Source organism: Micrasema longulum, unplaced genomic scaffold (assembly GCF_059751315.1).
Source record: "Micrasema longulum isolate JH-2025_06_02 unplaced genomic scaffold, ASM5975131v1 h1tg002609l, whole genome shotgun sequence".
Lineage (NCBI taxonomy): Eukaryota > Metazoa > Arthropoda > Insecta > Trichoptera > Brachycentridae > Micrasema > Micrasema longulum.
In genome coordinates, this window is record NW_028279744.1 from 6,349 (window position 1) to 32,445 (window position 26,097).

General features: G+C 34.7%; 2 protein-coding genes across 2 annotated transcripts; one reads left to right on the forward strand and one right to left on the reverse strand.

Moving 5' to 3' along the window:
• Positions 1 to 323: 323 nt before the first annotated feature.
• On the forward strand, positions 324 to 5,878 carry LOC148271882 (uncharacterized). Its single transcript, XM_088240805.1, has 3 exons — positions 324 to 382; positions 804 to 919; positions 4,428 to 5,878. Exons 1-3 carry the CDS (start codon positions 324 to 326, stop codon positions 5,603 to 5,605), a joined length of 1,353 nt encoding a protein of 450 aa, XP_088096931.1. The 3' UTR covers positions 5,606 to 5,878.
• A 9,243-nt stretch (positions 5,879 to 15,121) lies between these two features.
• On the reverse strand, positions 15,122 to 25,628 carry LOC148271883 (vacuole membrane protein 1-like; the record flags this gene model as incomplete). The annotated part of the gene is made up of 6 exons (XM_088240806.1): positions 15,122 to 16,810; positions 18,180 to 18,404; positions 19,943 to 20,088; positions 20,469 to 20,532; positions 22,679 to 22,860; positions 25,529 to 25,628. Coding segments are annotated over 6 exons (982 nt in total), but the record flags the coding sequence as incomplete, so codon positions are not given.
• Positions 25,629 to 26,097: the final 469 nt, after the last annotated feature.

Sequence of the window (26,097 nt, forward strand, 5' to 3'; positions counted from 1 at the left end):
AAATTCTAAAATAAAACTTGCGCGTGGTGAAAAGTATCACTTTGCATTTTTATTTTTAATTAAATCGTGTCATATCTGTTCCGGACGCGCATAATAAATAAATAAGTTAATAAAATTAAATAAATTATGAATAGATAGCTAGGTACCTCGGTATTTGTTATCTGAGTACTAAGTCCTCAATAAAGACGAATAATTCACTTTCAGACCTGGCCTCAGCGATACCGGTGGCAATACAGCCAAGAGAATACGACTTTAAAATATTTATTTGTAAGGACTTTGAGCTGTTGCGCGCGTTGCAGGTATCATTCTAATGACCCGTACAAATGAGGCGCGTCGCTATTCACGAGACCTGCGGCCGGCGATACGTGCGCCGCTTTATAAGGCATGTAATGAAATCAGTCATTTTCCTAACTCTGAACAGTGAACAAGTGTTTTACTTGGTTTATCTGTCCTGTGCGCGGGAGCTCTCTAGACCACTTGTACCGGATGAATAGTCGTTTTCAGGGCTATCGAGGTTGATTTTCAGTTGGCTCAGTCGTGCCCTTAGCTTCCGAATTTAGTCTGTTAACTCTCTTTGGGAGGGTGGCTTCCTGTTTACGCTGGAAAGTCTGACTGCGGCAGACATGGGTGACAAACCAGCAAGTCGTGGTAAAGTATACATTACAATATCCAAAAAGGTAAATAGTGAAACAATAAATTAATAATATTTGGTGTTGTATATGAAAAGGGTTTTATAATCAAGTAATGGAAATATATTGAGTTATTTTAGCTGTGTTACATTTTGTTATTGTTTGATTTTGTAGGACGATAAAGAACATTTACCCTAATAAGGAACTCCTCGTTTGGTATGGTCCTCAGTACGGGAGGCAGCTGGGTGTGGATATTAATGAATACTTCAAGCCCTCTTCTGTTCTTACTGGTAAGTTGATGTTTAAATTGTTAAAAAATGGTACAAATCTCCAGACATTTTCATCGTCTTACGAATATATTCTACTTCTTCATTTCCTTTTCCGCTCCTAATGGTGGATTGGGCACTGCATCGGTGCATCGATTGCAGCATTTCTTAATAATTTTGTTACATAAAGGTAAGATGATCAGTCTCACGCTTCAGGTGCCAGTCCAGGGACTATGAAATATTCTAGTGTTAAAATACCATTTTAAATCATTACACATATTTTTTTTGCACCACAACAGGCCAGGAGGCCCAATTACAGTGGTGACTTACAACGCAGAACACCCAGGCTTGAGAAAAATCACATTAACTCTTTGTTTTCTCACCGGGAATCAAACCCGGAACCTTCCGTGCATGAGTCAATCGTCTTGACACTACACCACTGAGGCCGCCATCAACCATGTCGGGAAACGAACCCGAGACCTCTTGCATGGCAGGCAAACACGCTTATCACTACACCACGAGGACGACTAAATATTAATATATTTATTAAATTATATCTTGCGATTCTGTTTTCTCCATGATATTTTTTATTTTGTCCAAAATACGGTTTAATTATTTGGATTTTTAAAATTTCTTTTAATCCCTCTAAACTAATTATTTACATATTTTTCTAAGCATTTTATAGCCTTACGTTTGTTGGGATATCCATATTTACTGTATAGCAGTTTTTTGTGGTTATTTTCACAAAAATAGTATTATATGAATTAGCCAAAATAAAAATAACTGTAATATGAGTGCACTTAGTGCACAGTTTCAAATAAATAACATTTATATATTTTTTTTCAAAATTTTGGGTTCGATTCTCGACTAGGCTGACATGAGATTTATTTTAAAAAGTATTTTTTATATTAAATTTTTACTGACCCTGGGGCGCTATTCTAAATCTTCTCTACCTCTTAGAGAGTGATTAATTAGGAGATTTTTTTTGCATACATTTATACTTCGGTTTATATCTGGCCCACACTAATGATTAAACGCCAAATAAATATGACCAAGTGAAATCAAACATTATGATTTTCATTAAGCACATTATTACGACACTTAATTGCGTTGAAATGACCAAACCGTATTCCTTTTTTTACCATTTTTAACAGTTTTATACGTCATTTGACTATTGATCATCAGTGTGGCCATTAATGAAGCAAAGTGTAATTGCATTCAAAAAGCAAAAATCCCCAAATTAACCACTCTCTAGGGGGTAGAGAATGTTCAGAACACCACGCCTGAAACCTAAGAATGATTATCTTATTTTCTTTTTTTATCAAGTAAAAAAATATTGAAATATGCCCCATTTTTGTACTGATGCAGTGCTCTATGCACCGTGATAAGCTTCCATTTCCTATTTATTAACCAAAATATTTTTAACATAATACAACAGAGAAAAATAACATTTTATATAAAGTAATATAGAAGTCTAGGCATTTACAGGGCTTATGACCTGTCATTGGTTGGTTTAAGTGGCCACTTTACGCACTGTGTAACATTCACCATTCACAATTTCCAGGGGTGGCCGAGTATGGTACGTGAAATAATTCAATTACACAAATCTCACTCACATAAATAAAGGTTTCAGCTCTTTAGCTTCACAAACATCAACAGATGAAATAATTGAAGGGATATAGATGTTTTAATATGTTCATAATGGTGAATGTTACACAGTGTGTAAAGTGGCCACTTATACCAGCCAATGACAGATCATAAGCCCTGTTGATGCCAGATCTCTATATTACCTTCTCTAAAATGTTTTTCATCTTTGTTGTAGTACGTTAATATTAACAGCTCCCCAGGGAGTTTAATCCAGTCCTTGTCTACAAAAATTTGGACAAATTCAAAATATTGATGACAAAATATTTTTGATAATTTTTGTATTTTCACTAATTTATCATTTTTATCTTTAAACAGAGATGATACTTCATAGAACAATAATTTGAAATTATATTCTGAAAAATGAGCATTGTCGCGTGTGCATTGCCCTGTAAAACACATAAAAAATAATAGTAATAGTAAAAAAGACTAATCGCCTATGCCGGTTTACTGTGAATTCAAAGCTGTATGTTGCGCTTTTTTACGCTCCTTCACGTTTACTGACTACAAGTTAGGTTCCGGAACTTAGGTTGAATGGAACACAAGACGAGTGCTTAGTGCTGCATATTCACGGTGTGTCCGGCAAGTAATGTCAGTGAGTCGATTACAAAGAATTTATTGAACTTTTTGTTACAACACATCAAAATTCTTCAAAATAAGGTCTTCCTGTGTTGATGCATCGGCTTCAGCGATTTTTACGGGCATCAAATGCGCCACGGTAGGCCACCTTCGGAATGCTCCTTAAGGCCGCGGTACAAGCTGCTTGGATCCCCTCGATAGGCTCAAAATGCTTTCCTTTGATTGGTCCTTTCAGGCCTGGAAACAAAAAGAAGTCAGGGGTCCGCTGTTTGTCCCCTGTTTTGGCCAGGTACTTGGTGACGAGGAAGGCGCTGTGGGCCGACGCGTTGTCGTGATGCAACTTCCAGTCGTCTGCGATGTCCAGCCGGACGCGTTGAATCCTGTGTTTCAGTCTTTTTATCACTTCAATGTAAAATTTAGCTTTCACAGTGGTACAAACTCATGATGGACCAGTCCTGTGATATTAATTGTTTGCACCAGATTTTAAAACCAGTTGACTACATTCAATATCTGGGAATAAACACAATGAGCATCGTCTTGATTTTGGATCTGCTCATCCTACCTGTTCCGGACGCGTAGTGTAAATTGATAAAATATGTAACTGTATAAAATATAATAAAATAAACCAGCTAGAATCCCCGGTATATGTACGACTAAGCGCTAGGCTCCCAATAAAGATAAATTATTCACTTCAGAGCCTGGCCTCAGTAATACCGGGGCAAAATATAGCCGTAGAATATTTAAATAATGTTAAATATAAATTTGTAATCATCATGTTGCGCGCGTCGCAGCTGCCGATGAAATAGCCCGTATATTTTGCATAAGGTCCCAAAACAACTTCCGCGGAAACGCCTGTCCTCATTCTCCGGAGACCGAGAGATCCAGCGTTCGTTAACTGACTTCCCCCACAACCAGTCCGCGCGCGCACCGACATATAGCCGCGTCGAGAAAAATCACTGACATTTCTTTCCGGACACACAATGTATATTAATATAATTTATGTATTATTTTCATTCTGCGATATTTATATAAATAGGTATCTCAACTGAGATTATTAGAGAATATGGTAGACTAAGCATTTATAGAGCTCATAACCTGGATATTTTAAACACATTTGTAAATGGCGAACGTTTACACATTTAAACCAGTCAATGACAAGTCATAAAATCTGCTAATGCCCTAGGCATTGATATTCCCAAATAATTCCTACATCTCTGTTAAGATATCATCAAACATTTAGACATACCTACTCAAAATACTATAAGATTTGTTGAGAATTTAATATGAATAATGTGTTTATATTTTACAGTTGAGACAAAAAGCAATATTCAAGAAAATATCAAACTACATTCTTGTGCAGTCTACAATCAGTCATTTACTCAACCAGGTCATTTAAAATGCCATCAAAGAATTCACACTGGAGAGAAACCATATTCTTGTGATGTATGCAACCAGTCATTTACTTACATAGGTACTAGTAGTTTAAAAGCCCATCAAAGAATTCATACTGGAGAGAAACCATATTCTTGTGATGTATGCAATCAGTCATTTACTCAAATATGTAATTTAAAAGTCCATCAAAGAATTCATACTGGAGAGAAACCATATTCTTGTGATGTATGCAATCAGTCATTTACTTACATAGGTAGTTTAAAAGCCCATCAAAGAATTCATACTGGAGAGAAACCATATTCTTGTGATGTATGCAATCAGTCATTTACTCGAATAGATAGTTTAAAAGCCCATCAAAGAATTCATACTGGAGAGAAACCATATTCTTGTGATGTATGCAATCAGTCATTTACTTACATAGGTAGTTTAAAAGCCCATCAAAGAATTCATACTGGAGAGAAACCATATTCTTGTGATGTATGCAATCAGTCATTTACTTACATAGGTAGTTTAAAAGCCCATCAAAGAATTCATACTGGAGAGAAACCATATTCTTGTGATGTATGCAATCAGTCATTTACTCAAATATGTAATTTAAAAGCCCATCAAAGAATTCATACTGGAGAGAAACCATATTCTTGTGATGTATGCAATCAGTCATTTACTTACATACGTAGTTTAAAAGCCCATCAAAGAATTCATACTGGAGAGAAACCATATTCTTGTGATGTATGCAATCAGTCATTTACTCGAATAGATAGTTTAAAAGCCCATCAAAGAATTCATACTGGAGAGAAACCATATTCTTGTGATGTATGCAATCAGTCATTTACTTACATAGGTAGTTTAAAAGCCCATCAAAGAATTCATACTGGAGAGAAACCATATTCTTGTGATGTATGCAATCGGTCATTTACTCACATAGGTAGTTTAAAAGCCCATCAAAGAATTCATACTGGAGAGAAACCATATTCTTGTGATGTATGCAATCAGTCATTTACTAAAATAGGTAGTTTAAAAGCCCATCAAAGAATTCATACTGGAGAAAAACTATATTCTTATGATGTATCGAAAATACATCCTAGAAAACATTAATTTTATTGCAAATCTACAGGAGTGGACTTTAAACTATTTTTACATGTTCATTTCTTAAGAAAAGGTTTCATATCTATGTCTTTATATTTTATTATCATCTCCCTTGATAATAACTATACGTAATAATAATAATAATAGAAATTTTTTTTAAAGCAAAACTGTATTTAATAATATGTAATTAAAAGGGCATGTTTTAAAATAATATCTAGTGTTTCCCTCGGCAAGGAACAAGGGAGACATAATAATAAAATATATGCATTATGAACAAGCAGAAGAGAGTGATTGTATACATATGAATATTATAAAGAATTACAATATTCTCTCAGTAATCCGCTGTTCGATTATCCAACAACTACTATAATCCATCGTTATTTATACTGGTTTAAAGCACAAAATCAGGCTCCATAATTCACCGGTATCCGTATGTTGAATTCCGTAGTCCGCCGTACCCATAGAGTGGACTTTGTCCCTTTAGAAGTGTAACCGACCCATGACAGTGGCGCCTTCATCTCACTGGTTCCTCGCAATCGGCCTGCCCGGCATAAGCGAGAAGCCTGGGAGCCCGTCGAACCCAAAAAGCACTGACCGCTAAGTCAACCTCAATAGCCCTAAAAAGGGCTTTTTAATGGGCCGTGTTGGTACAGAGAGGCGATCGCAGTCAGGGCAGTCAAGGTGGCAACCAGCAACGAAGAGTGATGTCGGGAGTAATGGGTCGAAATGCCTGGATTAATTAATCACAACACCTATTCTCCTCTACGGACGCAAATCGTGGCACCTCCCCAGGGCCCAAACCAGCAAAATACCGAGTTTTGAGAATAGGTGTCTCAGAAGAGTCTCGGGTGTGCGGTGGTTTCACTGTGTGAGGAATTAAGTAATAAGAGAACGGACGCAACAAACTCTGGTCACAACTCATCAAGCGGAGGCGATGGTTGGCTGGGCCATATACTGTGAATGCCTTCTGACAGCCTTAACCACGCTTGCCTACTTTACAAGGTATTAGGTTCTCGACGTCCTGAACGTCCACTGCTGACTGTTCATCGGCAAGTTTATGTCAGAAAATCGAGACAAGAGCCCGACTCGGAAGGATGCACAGGAGCTAGCAGTCGATACAGATGCATGGAGGCTCTTTGTGGGTACCATATGCTTCAACTAGAGAGCGGATTTGAAATGATGATAGCCGAGGCTGAATACGAAAGTGAAACAAATCATCTTTATTGTGGATTCAGCACCCTGGCTTAACGTACCCCGGGACCCGATTATATAAATACACATATTACAAGAAGGATGAAGAACATTTAAGAGAAGGCAATATAGAAGTCTAGGCATATACAGGGCTTATGACCTGTCACTGGCTGGCTTAAGTGGCCATTTTACACACTGTCTACAAACATTTTGACAAACTCAAAATATTTTGTTCGTACGACGATATAAAATGTGTTGATGACTTCAAGCTCTCATAGTTTACATAAAAAATAACCCATTATGTCAGCGGCGGACGTCCGTCCAGGATGTCGAGAACCCGATGCCTTGTATATTGCCCAGCTAACCGTACAGCCTCTGCTTGATGACGCTTGACCAGAGCATGCTGCGTCTGTTATCTTATTTCCTCATTCCTTGCAAAGTCAAACCGCCATTTACAGATTACATTTTTACAAATCCACCTACAAATTGTAGAAATGAAATGAATTAATGCATGTATAAGCCACATTTTTTTATTATTTAGATTAAAAATAAAATTAGCTATATATTTAGAATAAAAGTAAAAAAAAAACCTGTTAATTTTAATTTCTTGGCTTTCACTCATCGTATCATCGAGGCAAAAGAAATAGTTTCTTCTGAAAACAGAAATATCTCATAATTTTTTAAGTAAATTAGTAAAATAAACAACATTAAATTTTATTCCATAACTTTAATCTTATACAAATTAATATAAGATATTTATAATTTTGTGGACAAAATGAGTTTATGTTCCTTTTTTTCTGTACTGTTTTACATTGGCAAATAAATTATTTTAAAAACATAATTGAGTTTTTATTAATTTATTCCTTCGTCCAGTTCTTAAAATTAACACATTTCGGAGTGTAAAATAGAACAAGAATCTTGGAAGTCTATTTTTAACTCAATGGCAACTCTCAGGTAAATATCCTGAAAAAGTCAATCAAATGAGAAGAAGTACGCCTCCTGTCATACTTGATGACCCGGGTTCGATCCTAGGGAAGGTCAACACGAAATCCGTACCTTAAAGGATAAACCACGGAAATCACATTAAACGAAATGTTCAGGAAACAATATTTTGTGATTCTTCAATTTCCAAAATATGATAGCTTTTGAACCAAATGATATGATTTCAATCTAGAAAGAACTTTTATTGTAAAATAAATATTTTGATAATAAAAGTACATATTTATATAAAATAGTGTGTATATGGGACTAATGATGTTTTTTGCATGAAAACAAAGTGGACTTTGGTGTATTCATAACACAAAATGTATCTTGTAACAGATAGCAGACCCAAGCCTTACATGCAATAATTACCACTTCTATGTCGAGCTAGATTTGACAATATACGAAGCAATGTTAAATGAAATACTTAAAAACATACAATTTTTTACAAAGATTTTTTTTAAATATATGTTTTTATTTTACACACATATTTATTTTCAAATTTTAGTGAGACGATAGAACTTGCACATATAATCTTATTAATAAAAATACTTACATAACGCACATTATTTATAAGATGGAAGTGGGATCAAGCAATGAGTTTGGAAGGAGAAAGGAACAGGATACGGGAAAGAAAAGGATTAAATAATAGATGGAAAAAATATATGAAGGGAGGTTAGGATTCTAAGGATAAATAATAATGTTTCAGGCGTTTCTTCAAGGCGTCCAAGAAAGTTAGTAGGTACCGTAGTTGTGAAGGGAAGCTATAAACAAAAGCTGCGTTGAACTGTGCCAAAGACACAATATAAAGAAAAGGCTGTATGCATACGTTATTTATTGTTTTATTCAAGAACCTATAATAAATTATAAAAATAATTTGAAAAAACCATTGTAGAAATTTGACTCATTATTGCGCATTACAATTAAATTGTGTTCCATATAATTTTAATTTATTAAATTATTTAAGGACTAAGCAATACTTACATCATATTGCAGGTACTCAAACATACATTATAATACATAATAATAAAATATTCTCAATTATTTGTCTTAAATAAATCAATTTCAATTTTCTTCGATTTGGCTTTTATAGGAAAGAATGCTAATGCATAATTATTTATATTAACTAATTTGGTCGAATGTCTACCTTGATATCGAATTTATATTAGATATTACGAAATAAACTAAATCAAAACAATATATTATGTGTAATTTGGACACGAAATGAAGATGGGACTTACAGTATTATAATATATAACTGTCACATACAAAAAGTAATTATAATTTAATTACGTTAACACAAGTTAGGTGTGGATACAACTAGAAATGGGATTTTAAAACCTTTGATATTTCTTACAGTACAGTGAAACCTTTATTAAACATTGCCTATTTTTATGTGATATTGTAAATTTACATTTTTTAAATCAAAATAGCTAAAATATTGATGAAAAAATATTAAAAAGCTACAAGACATAGGCACACTAGCAAAAGTTTCTTGCATATTGTAATAAATTAGGTAATATAATGATAATATATTTTTTAATGATTAGTAAGATGAACACCCGTATTAAATAATTTCAACATTTTATTGATTTAAATAAAGAAGGTTTAAATGACACGTTTTTGTTTGGATGCCTTATGTTTAAAAGATCTCCCTTTGGAAGAGTTCATAAACAAAAAATATTTTATATTAAAAAAAAGATAGTTGATTATTTCTGAATTTTGAACCGGTATGCGTGTATTTCCATAACATGTCCATAATGGTGTAAGTCCAAAGGTTGAGTTTGCGAGAATTAAACAGACAGAGCTGGACCTACCGTGGGTTAAGTTGGCGCAAATAACCAGACACTTGCTCACAAGGGAGGGGAGAATAATATGCTAGTATTAATTTACAAACATGTATATTCCCATCCCTTTTTAGTAAGTGACAGGATGCTAGATCTCATTAGATCCGACGCTATAACAGTAACCTATGAGGGTTGAAACAAAAACTTTTTTACATTGGATATTATCTTGTCTCCTCAGTCCGTTTAAATATATGTATGTAATGTATTCATAGAGAAATACTTGAGTTCTTATTATTTACTCAAATATTTAAATTTTCAGACCATTTCCTAAAACAAATATAATAAATAAATCGTAAATAATCGAATTGTGGTAGAGTTGGATTTGAACCTCCGACTTTTGGCCCGTGAGTCCACCATACTACCGCGGGACCACAACCCGGTTCGAAATATCAATTTGCTTTCTTATATCTGTACCTCAGAATATAAACCACAGGAGTCACATTGAACGAAATGTTCACAAAACAAGTTTTGTGATTTTCAAAACATGATGACTTTTCAAGTAAATGAGATCATTTCTACCTACCTATAAATAACTTTATATAATGATTATTTTAATAATAAAAGCACATATTTAAACTGTGTATCTGGGACTGCTGATGTTTTTTGCATTAAAACAAAGAGAACTTCAGATTATTATTTCCACTTAAAAAATCTTTTTTATGATGAAAGTAAACATCGGTGATTTATTCGAATATAAAATAGATAATTGCGATACTTTCTGCATTTTAACCTTTCCCTTACTGTCCTAAAAACTTCCGCGTGTTACGGTGCAGTGTAGTCACTACACATGCAAAAAATTAGAGATTTTAAATCGTAAAAGTGTCATATTCATCGGCAATTGCTTCAATTATTTATAGTTGAAGTCTAAAGTGGTGGTATTTTTAATCTAATTGCTAAAAACATGAATTCATTCTCTCAGTGCGCGCAAAAGAACCGCCCCAAACGAAAGCCGAGCAGCTACTAACGCAGCTAACGGGCGTCTGGGAGAAGTACAATAAAATTTGCTGTCCACGCGTGTGACGCATAAAAATTATCTCTCTCGCTCCCAAATATACCCGTATTATCGAGAGTAAGACGTAAAGAGTGTGCGAGACAATTATACATTAGGATTACTCTTTTACTACGAACGCAACATGTGACACATTGGTAAACATTTTGTTGTATTGGTGATATCTCCGATTTTTAATTAAACACTTTTTGTGTTCCCAATAAGCATTAACTATTTAATTTAAAAAATGCTTTTACCGATACGTACATGTATAACGAAGGAATACCGAAAATCTCAACCCATCACTTATTATATTTATGGAGATATTAAAGTTATTAGATGCAATGTGTACTAGCTACACATCACCGGGAAGGGAGAGTTAAACTCCGAAATGGCAAAACGTGGACTCCCGTGTTTTATATTCTAAGGTACAGATATTATTTTATTTAGTTAACAGAAAATACATTTTTAGTTTTTTCTTAAAATATAATAAAACTGTGCGAAGTTTGAATCTGGAAAAAAGATAATCATTCATATAATTAATATATATATATAGCGGGGTAATCACTACAACTAGGTAACTTCAAAATCAGCATTTTTGAGCTACCCATTAAAAACACATATTTGCATCTTCCTCCATGAATGCTGCAAAAAGACAAGTCGTGATTCCTTAAAATCATATTACGATGATTTGAATGCAAGACTTGTCTATTTGTAGCATAGGAGGGGTAACCCACAAATACTGATTTTGAGGTTACTAGTTGTAGGAAATTACAAAGCGATGAAAAATTTGTGTTTGATTAGAAATAATACACATTGCAACAGAATTTTCCAAAATGTAATCTATTTGGCTATAGTATGATGTTGAATAAAGGGATCACTGTAAAAATATAGCAAATATATTTTTGTCATTGCTTCGAAATTCACCAGCTTGTATTTTTCACCTAAAAACTACAACTAAATATACTATGCAGCGGTGAGACGAGAAACATAATTTAAAATACAAAGTGCAATCTAATACCGTGAATTAGGAAATCCCAAAAACCATTTTTGACTCCACTAACTTTAGTGGAACTTTTAAAGAGCGAGAGACTAAAGAAAAAAAATTAGAAAAATAAAACGAATTTCTGCATTAAAATATAACTTACGAAAACTGGCATCACTTCACTGTATCATCAAATTTGAGCACACATTTGTACAGTACAATCTCGATGTAAAACATCTATGTGAGAAGTAAATGTTACTTATATTTAAACATTTGGATTAGCGGTCAAACATTTAACTAATTTTATTAAGTGTCCTCATAGATCCTGGTATGTTGAAAAAAATGTTGATGAGTATAAGATCGTCCAATTCGTAAGTCAGACAAACAGGTAATGAGGAAGTTCAGTGGTTTTTTCATTATTTTATTTGTTAATAGACTATCAAAGCCAAAAGCAAATTTATTTTTATCGCTACGATTTAAAAAATATTATATTCTTAATAATCCCCACCAAAACTTCAAAATTACACCGCCTACGACGTCACAGAGTTCAAGTCAGTGAGTATTTCTGACATTTAAAAGTAGAATCCTGTATAATTCACTTCGGAAACCAGAAATCAGTTGGGGGTTGTCACAAAAACACAACAACGTTAGAGTTTATTGTAAACAATGTGACATTGCAAAGCGGTTCATTTTTTTCGGAAACCTCACTGTACAATTAAATGCTCTAAATTTTTTCCGCATGCAAGAAAACATTTATTATATTCAATTTCCCGTAGCACTGAACTTATTCATTTTTCTTTGTGGGCTGTGTCAGATCCCCCTACATTGCCGATCACCGTGGCAAATCTTTCCCGCTCTTGCGCTATCCGGAGCAGTCCTTCGTCATTTACTATTCTGGTCCAATCTCTTACACACATTGAGCAGCCAGGATGCTTGCCTCCTGTCGGCTCCTCGATCCTTAAGATCTTTTAAAGAAGGCGGTATTTCTCTTGCAGTAGATGCGCACAGATTAGATTTATTAGATTTTCCGAATCTTCACATTCAACAAGAGAGAGAAAAGGTAATAAAGTAAATGTTTTAATGCTCGCCTAAAATCTAATATGCAGTGTTGATTTGAATGAAGACAACCTCAACGGTAATTTGACCAAAGTATAGATAATTTTTAACATTCCTAATACACACTAATGCGTATTTGATAAGGAAATAAATATTTTCGGGATATAAAACGAGTACAAAATCTGATATGAATAGCTGTGGATAATTGTACCAGATAATTAAGGATTTTACAATCTATGAGACAAATAACGAGAGTGTCCCTTTGATTTTTATTTTATAAACTAAGTTTACGACCTGTTGAAAAATTCACAAACATACCGAGGACTTAAAACCAGAATCACATATCATAAAATATGAAAAAAATTATGTTTAACCACCAAAATGCTGCGTATTTTTTTTTAACAGGAGAGCTTGTAAATGATAATTCTGGTTCAAAGCCTTCGATGTGAGGCCTGTCATATTAAAAATAAATCTCATTTTATAAAGTTGTGAATTTAAACATAAAAAACAGACTCAGTCGTACATATTTAGGTACACAAAACTATCAAGAGATCTGCTGCATTATATTTATTAATTTATTTTAAAGTGTATAATACTTTTGAAAACATTTATAACAGTAAAAGGCTCTCTATTTTTTATTCGATCAATGAGGAAGTTAAGTGATTAACATTTTTTTAGTTTATTTATTAATAGACTCAAACTAAGCATTAAAAAATATATTTTATGTATTGCTATTTTTTCTTTAAAATCCCCACCGAAACTTGAAAATTACAACTCTTCATACCTGTGATCAAAACACACATATGAACGGTGAAACATAACTGACAAGAAATAAAGAAAACATGGGTTTACTGACGTTTATTGTACGAACCGCTGACTTGCAGACATTCAACGACAACGTTTGACATGATCGGATTAGTTTGTACAAACATCAAATAGTTTGTTATTGTTTCTGACATTTAAAAGATGAACCCTGTACAGTTCTTTGTACCCCAAACAAGCTAAATGTAAAAAAACATGGCTACCCTAGAAAATGTAAATATGTTGTTACAACATACCACTGCTTTAATTGATCGGCTATTAACCTGGAACGTTGCAAAGTAGTTAATTTTTATTAAAACAATTTTTCTATACGTTTTCTAGAAACTTTGCCATACAATTAAATGCTCTACGACATGTAAGAAAACATTTTTTATATCCAATTTGTGTGTTCTCAGAATAGGAAATCCCAGTAAAGACATTTTAATTTTAGTGTTTTATAATGAATAAATAAAAAGAAGAATTCTGTTAGCGATATGACAGGCCTCATAATTATGCTGTGAACAAAGTCAGTATAAAATTAAAGAAGTTTCTTCCGTCATAACACAGTGGTTCGCTTTAAAAGCGAGGAATACCGGAGAAGAAACAACCCTGATAAAATTAAACATCTTTTATAAAAAGCTATGGGAATTTTTTTACAACCGTGTCTTTAATATTTTGCATACAAAACAAGCGCCGGACAAAATACACAACATCTACAAAGACAAAACATAACACAGGGTATAAAATAATGGAATAAGACAAGTGACAGATGATCAGAATAATAATATCATTACCAATTGCCTACATAACACGGTACCTAATCTAATTTGAGTTTTCTTTTTATAAAATACACTTAAACTATGTATACGGAAAATGCACCAGCGATGCTTTTGTCTTTCACAAGCACATTCACAATAAAGTTCCAGCCATTTAACCATAGTTTGAGTATGTCTAAACGTTTGCATACGAGTACTGGATTTAACTCTCCGTGGATTTTATCAAGATAGACAGATATCTCAAAAGAGACTGGGTCAGAAAATGGTACAAAATCTTGCGCAAGACTTGACCCAATGAACATTGATTCATTGTAATACACACATTGGGTGAAATTTGCGGTCAAATTAAGAAAAATTAAAACATGTCTTGTTTTTCAACAAATAGAACATCTGCGCGCACATCCCACGTCTGTGATACTGTCGACTGTTATCTTCAACTGTCGTGGCGTATTTGTTGTTGCTTGTGTCTCTTTATTTATCCTCGGTCGTTGTTTTTGTTGCACTTTTTCACTTCACGCTTGTAAATACCAGTTTTCAATGATGTTCACGATCCAGGTTATTTTAGAAACCTGACGCTGATTGCTGATCATAGAATAATACGTCGTTAGTCGTCAGAAGTTGCGTCTTTACAAGACAGCTCATTTTGTCAACTGTGAAACTGCCCCATGCGCAATTTTCAATTCCAGACACTGCCCCGTATAAAACAAATAAAATGGACCAAGATTTGGCACAGGACTAGTTACCATTTTCTGACCCATCTTACTGAGCTTAAGAATAAAGAAGGTATCCATTTATACAAAACTAATTGCTTGGTTTCACTTTAACTTTTTCAGACCTGAATTAATCCTTGTGAATAAAAAAAATATTTTACATTATATAAGTATTAAACTAATTATTTAATTTTTTTTTTTTTATGCTTCAGAAATCATTTAATGTTAATTTTTAATGAAAAAGTCTCAAACTGATAACAAATCGACTTCACGAAATGTCTATTTTTAACCTACAAAATATGTTAATTCAATCAAATAAAACTAATTTTAGTTAAATATATTTAAAACTCGGCTTAAATATCATATACAAGGACGACAGGAATTGGCCCCGAACCAGCTTGAAGACAGCTGTCAAACTAAAAAACAAACTTTTCTGTGTAATGCCAGCTACTAACATATGCAGAAAAAAAGATACTTACTTAGGGATACCAATAATTTTTAAAAAACTCGCGCTTTTTAATTTCAGTACGTACGGGAGCAAATCAATCTTAAATGTCGCGTATATTTGAAAACCAGAGCTGAAAAGGTTAAGTGAACACACATTTACCATTGTGGCAATATTTAAAAATTAATAATTCTCAAGTTTTTATCAGAGTATGCCATGTTGTTAGCCTCAACAGGCAGTTTTAATAGTAGTACATATTATTTAATTTAGTGAGATATTTGTCTATCTGTCTGTTAATGAGAGAAAAAGCAACGTGTCACTAAATTTTAGCAAGGCCCATTCTTTTATATCCTCTCCTTTACCGTTCAAATTCATTTTTATTGGACCAGAATAACATTATAAATAAAACAAAATATTTAAGGTGTTAAATTAGGACAACATATTATGAAGTCATAATACTCTCCAATAACAAGAGTATTTGCCTCTTAAACATGGTTTCACTGGTGTGAAAGGTGTCAATCTTCAAAGTGGTCATGTTTAGCTGCCCGACAGCTCTTCCTATTGGTTCTGGAAGCTGGGAGGTAAAACAGTCTGTCCGAGATATCCATCCAGAACATAAATATTCTGTTGCTCAATTCATGCCCGACAGATTTGAATACAGGTGTAATAGAAGAGTGCAATTAACAGCAAAATGTTAATAAACGTAGTTTAAAGGTCATTTGTATTTTGACACAAAAAATAAGACATTTTATTATTATATAAGACCGTCCCCGTGACATCATTAATGATGCCCAGGACTCTACATTTGTACTCCAATCGCAACGCATCGGCAATAATTTATAATATGCATGAAGGCGGGAAGATCAGTCTTCAATCCAGGCACCAGTCCAAACATTGCAAATCAAATCTGGCAGCCAAACGCACTATCTAGCACACAATGAGGTGGACAAATCTCCACTCGATTTCCATCAAGTCAAAAACACGTCCAGAGTTCTGGTTCTAATTCGCGCACAGAACTGACAGAACTGACAGGAATGACAAAGCGGGTATAGAAGAATGGACCGATGCTAAAATCGGGTATTTTCTTACGTTGCTACGGATTTTCCGACATCGCAAGCTCTTACAATATTCTAAATTGGCTATTGTTGCCCAGCGGGCCGTGGATGGCGTTAATCTTTCTGCTTCTTGCTTTTCTTGGATTTGGGTATTCTACGGAAGTAGCTCTGCGCCAGGGAGTTGACGATTGAAACGAGGAAGAGGGCGACCATGGCCAGCACGACCTTCTCGAACAGCACGGCTATGAGGGAAGGGGGGGGATGTTGTCCGGCGCCCTTGTGGAGCCGAGTGCGCTGGTTCTGCAGGAAGCCCAGGAGAGGCTCCTCTAACCGAGCCCCGAATCCACCCGGCATGTTGTGCAGCCAACCGAGCACCTCACTGGAAAAAGAAAATGAGTTATTTATTTATTAACACCCATTTGGCTTTTACACAGCAGTTCTTACTGTTCATTAAGACATTTAACGGGTAAAGTGGCCTGGCCACTAAATAGATATTTTTTCAACCGAACTAAGCACGAACATTATTTGGTTTTGCGCTTACCAAACCAAATATTCGGCCGAATTATTTGATTTATTACATGAGTGGTTTGTCGCACTGAAAAAGTTTGTACAGGTTTGATAGGAGCCAGGCAAAATGTTAAATATTTCAAACTTTAAATAAATGCTTATTACATAATTTAAAAAATAAAATTGTTAAAAAATATGCCTTCATGAAAACACGACATGATTGATCGTGACACTCATGACGACTGGAATGACAAAATGTCAAACTTTAATGCACATCGTGATGTATAAAGGGCGTGGCCAATGCAATGAAGCGCTTTTGCGAGAATTCAAAATTTTAAAATGTGTTTTATGCTACTAATAGAAGTACAAAAAATATTTTTTTTACTGGAAAGTATTTCATAGACCTTATTGATTCATAATTGTAAAAAATAAAAGTGACATTTCTCTATTTATTTTAAAGAAACAAACAGTCGACAATGATATAGTAACATAAAAAAATACAGTTTAAAGACAGTCCAGCAAAGTTTCTAATAAGAATCATACATATTTTTAAATTGTGTTACAACAAAAGGGTGTGTTTATGTGTATTTGTATGAGAGTAAGTGTAGATGTGTGTTTATGTGTATTAGTGTAGAAGTAAGTGTGAGAATCATCAAATAGTAAGTGGGATCATATCGCAGCCAGAAATAATGAGTCTTAATTTATTTTTAAATAAATTAAGGGTCATGTAAAATATATCAATAGATGAAAAAAAAAGCATTATAGTTAGAGCAAGAACAATGGAGGAAAGAGTGTTGTGCATAGTTAGTGCTACAGACTGGCAGATGGAATAAATACTTATTTCTTGTCACGCGAAAGGGGACATTAAGATCAATTTTGGAGAGTAGATTAAAAGAGTCTACTTTATTATTTAATAATTTATGTAAATAGCATAATTCAGATATAATGCGTCTATTTTCAAGGGTAAAAATCCATTTTGTTTGGCAGATTGGCTGTAAGTACAAAGCGTTTTATTGTTTTTATAATCTAGGTATTTAAAAAAATTTCATTGAACATTTTCAATATTTCTATGTTTGTTATGTATTGTGGGCTCCACACAACGGATGCCAGCTCCAATTAAAATGAAGCCCAGCATTTGAAGATATGGCCTTCCGAAGATAAGATCTTCCATTTGAAATCATTATCCACACACTTCATGCGTTCTAGATACTGTAAAATGAGCCCAATATCCAGTACAGTACCTTATGAGTTTTTCGTTGAAGGCTACGATGACAAACATCTTCTGAATGTGCATTTTGATGATGGCCTTCCCGATGAGTGTGGCTCCGAAGAAGGTCCAAAAGGGCACGAGGAAATGACCGCATGTGAGGCCCGCTAGGTCAAACAGGGGGTTCGGGATGGAGGCGCACGCCAAGATACCGAGAAACCCGACCTTCTCCACGAGTTGCTGCACCAGTACCTTGCACCTGCAAGACCAGACATCTATAGAACATTGGATCACCTTTTTTTCCCTGTTTTTATTAGTTTTGTGGTTATATCCTTGTGAAGTGTTGAAGATGCTGAATAATAATCTTGGAGCACTGATACTTAGTTTATTGTAATGAAACCAACTGGTCCAAGAAGTTTAAAAATGGAAAAATTGTTTTCAGGCGTTGCCTAGTGTGTGAAATAATTCAGTCAGATGAATCTCTTTACAACAATAAAGGTTTCAGGAAGAATTGAAGAAATATGGATGTTCAAACATAGGCAAAATGGTGAATGTTACACAGTGTGTAAAGTGGCCACTTAAACCAGCCAATGACAGGTCATAAGTCCTGTAAATGCTTAGACTGCCATATTCCCTTATTTAAGGTATTCTCCATCCCTGTTGTAATTTGTTAATCTTAAAATATAGCTTGATTAGAATGACAGCAGTCAAACTAATGTCACTAGTGGTGGGAAATTATTGATCACTGATCATGTACCGATCAAATCGATTTTATCAGTTTTTTCATGCAAACATGAGACTCTGTTTCCGAAAATTGATATAAAAATGCAAAAACGAGCCTATTATAGTGTGTTTAAGACAATTATTCACCAAAAAATATTTAAATATAAAGACATTTATACTTTTTTCATGAAGAACATCAAATGAATTATTTTTTTATTCGATCAATTTGTCCCATCTCTAACATTTTTGCAAAATGATGTAACCTTGTAAGAACGTCGTTAATAATCTGTTTTTTTTTTTAGTTTTTAAGCTGATTTTATATAATAATGTTGGTATATGTGTCAAGCGTTGTATTAAAAAAATAAATAAACACGCCAGATACGAATGACTTGTCACGAATCTTGACATCACAATTATCAATGTAGCGTTTTTCCAGGGACATATATTTTATAATTTCTTCTTTAAAGTTATATATAAAAACATTTCTCCACAATATCCATATTGATTTCGAAAAAACAGGTAATTTTTCTAAATCCATTTCATATATTTTAATCGGTATTCGTAGTATGTGATATTTCCCTATTGTGGTTTAAAGCCTTTGACTTGAACACGGTCAATACAGAACTATTTATTAAAAATGTACCTCTAAAACTTCATTCCATTTCACTTAACTACCTTTTAACTGGCAACCTTTCTAAATGTTGTAGTCAACCAAGCAGAAAAGCCATTGATTTTGTCTATGGATTTTACCTGTCGGTCTGGTTTAAAAAGGATGGATATATAATATCTTGTCCTGCCATAAATACTGCTACAAAGTATTTTGATTATAATAAAAACCGGTTACAAGTGTTTTGTTTCGTCATCATCGCAACTTTATATAACGCAATTACAGAATTTGGTTTTCTTTATCACTCCATACCACGTTTACTGTGCAACATTCAATGACCGATTAATTGTATCAATATCATAAAGGATGGGAGATTATCTGAAATAAGGTTACAAGGCTCTCTGGTATTGTTTACAATTTATTTACTATTGCTGAACTCAAGTGGTAAAAAAAAATCAAGCACTCACCTGTCTAACAATGTGGCGGGCTCTTTCGTTTTGGAAATAGGGATTGGTGATGTCTTGTGCGCAAGGCGGGCGGTACGGGCCATGAAATATGGAGGTAACTCTCCTAAGGCAGTGCCAAGACCCCATAACATGGCTTCCACTCGAACCTAAATAATAAAATGAGATTATACAACAGAAAACAAAAAGAAGAATTAGAATGACAAAATTGATGATAGTCAATTTTATATGGTTCATGGCTATTTACGGCTATTCGTAAACATGCTATCAAATGGTCATCTGTCAAACGGGAGCGATGTTTATTAACTGTAAAAATTGTAGAGTTGCAGAGGAAAGTGGATCCAAATAAAGTTGTCAAACACGTCTCACATCTCTACAAACGTGGATATATTTGTTTACAAAGTAAATTCCAAAAATTTGAACTGAACAAGTTGATTCTTGTTTCGACGGATCAAACAGGCATACAGTCGACGCTTAGGCCACCACCTATGGACTATACAGACACATCTAGATGAAAGGTAAAACTCACCTTAGACATTATGTTCCAAATTGATGTCTCCCATCTTGGGTCGATACTCTCTGGACAAATAATTCTGAAAATATTTTTTTAAATATAGCTACAGTAAAGAAGTGTTTGTTACGGTGAATCTGCGCTATACGTATTATATTCTTGAGAATCTAAAACTAACTGTTTCAAACACCATTTAAAAAATATTTGCTCCTTTTATAATCCTGGGATCCGATTACAATAGGAAGTTAACAGAGTTATCTTCGACTGTCTATAAAGAAAAAACAATATTTGTGTACCAAAATGAGTATATTTGCATGAACATTTAAAGTATTTTCGTCGGTAACCTAAAATAATTGTACATGTTTAGAAGAAAAATATGTATGCATATTCTGCTTTTCATACAGAAAACTTAATTTTACTTTGTAGATAAAATTGGAGATAAATGTTAACTTCCCATTGTAATCGGGGCCCTGATATGAAAAAAGTGGATATTTAAATCACAGGCATTTTCTAAATTTTTTGCAACAGAGAGGGAAAACAGTTTTGAGAAGGGAATATGGAAGTCTGGGCATTTAAATGGCTTATGTTGTGACATTGCCAGCGAACTACATGTCTGCGCATGCGCTGGTACTGCAAGGATTCTCTAATGCAGTGTTTCCCAAGGTGGGGCGTACGCCCCACCGGTGGGGCATAACGCCTCAGAGGTAGGGCACCACACTTCAGAGATGAGACAAGGCCGCATTCCACATATAAAGGGGAATACTCATCGGTCATACAAAAAAATGCCTGAGATGTACAAAATTGAAATTTACGCCAAATTGTACTTAAAATAGAATGAAACTCGTTACAATTTCAATAATTATCTAAAAACACAGAAACTGTGCAGGATGTAGGAAAAATGGTATCGATTTGCGAAGAAACTTACACAAAATATCATAATATTACTTTGCATGCCAGAAAATTATTATTACCCTTTCTCTCATCTTATTTGGTGGAATGTGGTTTTAGCGCCATAAGCGTATATAATTTACTCACTAAAAAACGAAATCGATTGGATATAACTAATAGAGGTATAGGGACCTAAGACTGAAATTAACTAAGTTAGATCCGGACATCAAATTTCTTTGTAGCAAGCGTAACTGAATTCAATCATGAATTAGGCGTCAAGATATGTGTGTTTTTACTCAATTTCAATTGTCACGTGTGTTTATTATTGTTTTCATTTTTATTTTATTCTACTTAATTACATTTTCAATTTGTGTTTTGTAATCATTTCAGTTATAATATATGTATTAGAATGGGTTTTATTTAATTCCTTTAGGAGTTCATACGTTTACAAACATATTAAAATATGATTTGAAAATTTACCTGCTGTTTAGTTAAAAAAGATGCTGGTGGGGCATCTGACTTTTGAAAAAACTACGGTGGGGCATGGCATAAAGAAGGCTGGGAAAGTATGATTTATCACTATGAAGCATGGTAGTCTATCTCGCTTAAGTCACGATTTCACCAGATCTGGTATTTTTCACACAAATTTTAAGTAAAAAGTTGTGAAAAACAAAATAATGGTTATGATTAGCGCCTGCGTGAGATTGTCGTCCGCTATATCATTTGGCGCTAGTTTTAATATAATGTTGTATGAGTATAACGCTGTAATGCATCCCTGCTTCTTCGTATTACATATAAATAATTTATTTATACACATTTATAATTGGCAGTGCAATACACTTATGCACATTCTAAAAAAACAGCCTTTGAGTCAAAGGTATAGATATAAAAAATTTAATAGTAGTTGCAAGCTGTGTGTCAAAACTCCAATGTAAATTTGTGTGGAGACAGACAGCTCTAGCGTTCCGAAATATTGCCAAAGTTTGATTGAATTACATCAAAAAAATAATTACTTTAAAGTGGTTTTAATGCATTGAGAGTATTTTTTTGTTGATTTTAATCAGGATTTATGAAAGGACTTTTTAATCAAATGTCTGTAGAAGGCACACGGAAAGAAATCAAGAAAGGCATTTTTACATATTTTCTTGCATTTATTTCTCATGGGATTTTTTAAATTTCCAATCGCTGTATACCTTAAATATTATTTACCAACTATTCATACATAATTAACAGTTCAATCATCAGTAATATCGCTTCTGTTGGAGTGATTTGAAGCGATGTTTCTAATATCTGACCGTTAATGAGATGATTTATCATTTTGAATAGTGGAAAGTACTTACTCGTCAGGATAGGGGGGGCTGGGGAAATTGAGCGCCCCGCACTCGTAGGCCGCTAGCGTCACCTGAGCGATGTGCGGCCCCAAGTACAGCAGGAAGGTGTGTAGGCCCGTACCGAGCCCCACTGAGGACAGAATCCCTAGAGCCACCCACCAGCCCCACCATAGGGCGGACGACAAACCAACCTGAAAAAAAGACAGACAAGTTAAACCTGAAATACGCCTTCTTCTTCTTCTACCAAGTCACTTCAGTGCTGAGAATCGTAACCACCATGAACACTCCTCACCAGCCAGCTCCACTAGTCAGTCCTCAGCCCGACGAACGGACTCCACAAGTTTCACAAAAAAAAGATGCCTAATACATGTCATATACAGCCGAACTTGGACAAAATGAAAACAGAAAGTCTAACAAAAGTGTCTTAGTACTTAATTGGTGTTTTAAGTAAGTTGGTGTACATCGTATCACACATATGGTTGAAATTGCAAATTTATGAACTCAGTACGTACCGGCTCGGCACCTCATTACAATTTATTGAGCTGCTGAGTTATTGCCGATTATGATTGATATCCTTGTATCGGACATCGCCGCTCGTATGGCAGAAAAGGCAGAATGCGGCGCCAAGTGCCGATCACTTAAAACATTATCAAACCTAGCGGCCCTTGTTGGGGCTCATAGACGGAGGCAGTTTCTACACGAGGAAAAATGTTCGACTGAGCGCTGAGAAATCCTTCGACCTCGATAGCAGCTGATCGTCGCTAGGGCTACACGCGGCGCTTCAACCAGGGCGGCCGGCACTGGTGTTTTTACAAGTTTTTCTACATGTTAGTTTTCTTGCTTATTTCGGCTAGTAGTCTCGATATTGTAATCTAATAAGCTGCCCCTTTAATAAAGACGGTTAATTATGTCACTTGCGGGGGCAGACGTTAGACAATCGAGACTCTAGCCATAAATATGTATAGGATTATGAGGTACTAGGCCTCACTTAATCGCACTAAAACGTGTCACCCTTTTAATCGGTATGTAGGATCTTTTTCCGTGTTATTTATGTATTAATTGGGACACGGGGATGAAGCCTACATACTTCATTTTTATGTAAAATGTATACCGAGGGTGTTATATGACTTAGAAGTACTGATGTAAAAATAAAATATAAAAATGTCCAGCCAATGAGAGAGCGTCTTAAGCGTTAATCCGGGGCAGCCCGACCCCCTCTCGCTCTCTCCTGCGGCTCATGTATGCTGTCCCGCACCCTGACTGACAGCGACACGGTGCAAATAATTTAATAAAACCTTTGTGTTTTTTGTGAAAAAAGTTGTGTATAAATAAAGACTAAGCGTGTTTTATTGGAATTACGCCCTCTCCGCCTTCGGCTCCGCCGCCTGCCCTTCTTGGAGGATATCCCCACCGACCCAGTCAGAGAAGCCTATCTCATCCGAGATAGCCAGACTACAGCAGCTACAGAGCCACACCTATCTACAGTTCAACTATACACACGGCGACGAGGTGTCGTGTATAATCTTTGTTTTGAGGGTTTTAACAATGTTTTTTGTTTTTTTTTTTAAATGTTTTATTGTCAATGCATAATAAACATTACGAGTGAGTGATGTCGAATCAGTTAAAAAACCTAACTTTTGAATTATAAATATGTTTACTAACAAGTGGAAGTGTCTCTCAATTAGTGAAAAAGTCGCAATTATTTGTGAAATGAAATGTGTAAAAAGTTGTCTATATCCTTATCCAGAATGTCAACATTGTGAAAAAATACAAATGTTTATATGACAATATGCAAAGACGATTGAATTAAATAAAAAAAACCTTTCTCTGGTATAACAAACAGGTAATGCTTTTTTATTTTTTTTTGATAAAAATAAATATTAGCATTCTTATAATTTACCCAAATATTTTCATCTTGGTGGCCATTTTCAACGAGTTGTAAATAACTCACTATTAGAAAATAGAAATCAAGTTGGAGTAGAGTGAGGTTTGAACCTCGGGCCTCTGGCCCGTGCGTCCGCAACACTAGCCACGGGACCACAACCCGATTCAAAATTCATTTTTCTTCTGCTTCATTTTTCCCTTGCCGTACCTAAAGGTGCATAGGGCACTGCGTTGGTACACCAATCACAGCGTATCTTGATTATTTTTTATTACATGAAGGTAAGATCAGTCTTACGCTTCAGGTACCAGTTCCCGGACTATGAAATATTCTGGTGTGAAAATACCCCTTTTAAATGAATATTTCAAATAAACCATGCGCTGACCATTACACCACGAGGTCGACAGGTAATGCTTATAATGACCAAATTCCGTCTGTCCCATCTTCCTCGTAATAACCAAGTTTGACTGAATAAACAAAATAAATAAACCATTATGCCGATTCCCTGTAAGGCAAAGAGGACGGAACACCATATCACTCTGTCCTTGCGTACAGAACTCGCTTCCTCTACATTCACTCATCATGCAGGCGCGTTGATTTTTCAGACTTTTGACATGTCCAGCTTCAAGCATTTGTTGGATTTAGTCATTCTCGGTATTCCTCGATTTCTGCATCTATCAACACTTGCATCGTAAATCTTCCTAGCCATTCTTTCGCTGTCCATTTGCTCTACATTTCCACACCAACGCAGCACTCTTGATTTTGACGATAACGCTTGTCTCAGCACACAGAGATGGCATTTTGACAGCATTAAGCCTATTTCCATTATTGTTTTTCCAATTCCATACTTCGCTCCCATACATAAAGGTCGACTCCGTTGTGAACGGCCTCCTGCGACAAACATTTATTTTCCAGGGGCAATTTAAGCGCAAGTTTCCTGTTTAATTATATTTGTGTATAAAGAAATAAATAATTACCTCTAAAATAGGTTGGTGTGGTCCATTTATTTGGAAGAGTATGAAGATAAATGTAGATAATATTATGCTAAATGTGACTAATCCCTTGTATGCTGGAAGTCTGGAACAAACAAATTTTAATTAGAAAAAATTAGATTGCCATTTAGAAAAAGGCGAAGGCACAAAATTCAATTTTATATAAGGCAGTAAAAAAAATATGAAATGGGAAAAAATATTTATGAAAAAACAAAAAATCAAAATTAAAACAAAAGGTTAAGAAATATGTGTTAAACAACTTATAAATGAAATATATGTACATTGTTATTATTAGAGCGCACATAAGAATATGTTAATGTGTGACCTATTTAAATATTCAAAATAAATAAATAAATTAGTTCAATTTAAGAAATATTCTACAAAACAGTTTCATTTGCTGAAATAAGGAAACAATTCAAAAAAAAAATTAATAGAAGCTTGTAGACAATGGCTAGTTTTTTTTTTCTGTAAAAACACTGGGGCAACTTCGAGACGTGGGCACTCCAATACATGACAATAAACATTTTATTGTCTTTGATTTTCCTGAAGTCTTG

Excerpts from the sequence above, each read along its gene's own strand:
- LOC148271882 (XM_088240805.1), top strand. The coding sequence starts at position 324 with ATGAGGCGCGTCGCTATTCACGAGACCTGCGGCCGGCGATACGTGCGC. Across the intron at positions 383-803 it reads TACGTGCGCCGCTTTATAAG|GACGATAAAGAACATTTACC; the intron begins GCATGTAATGAA and ends TTGATTTTGTAG. Across the intron at positions 920-4,427 it reads GCCCTCTTCTGTTCTTACTG|TTGAGACAAAAAGCAATATT; the intron begins GTAAGTTGATGT and ends TATATTTTACAG.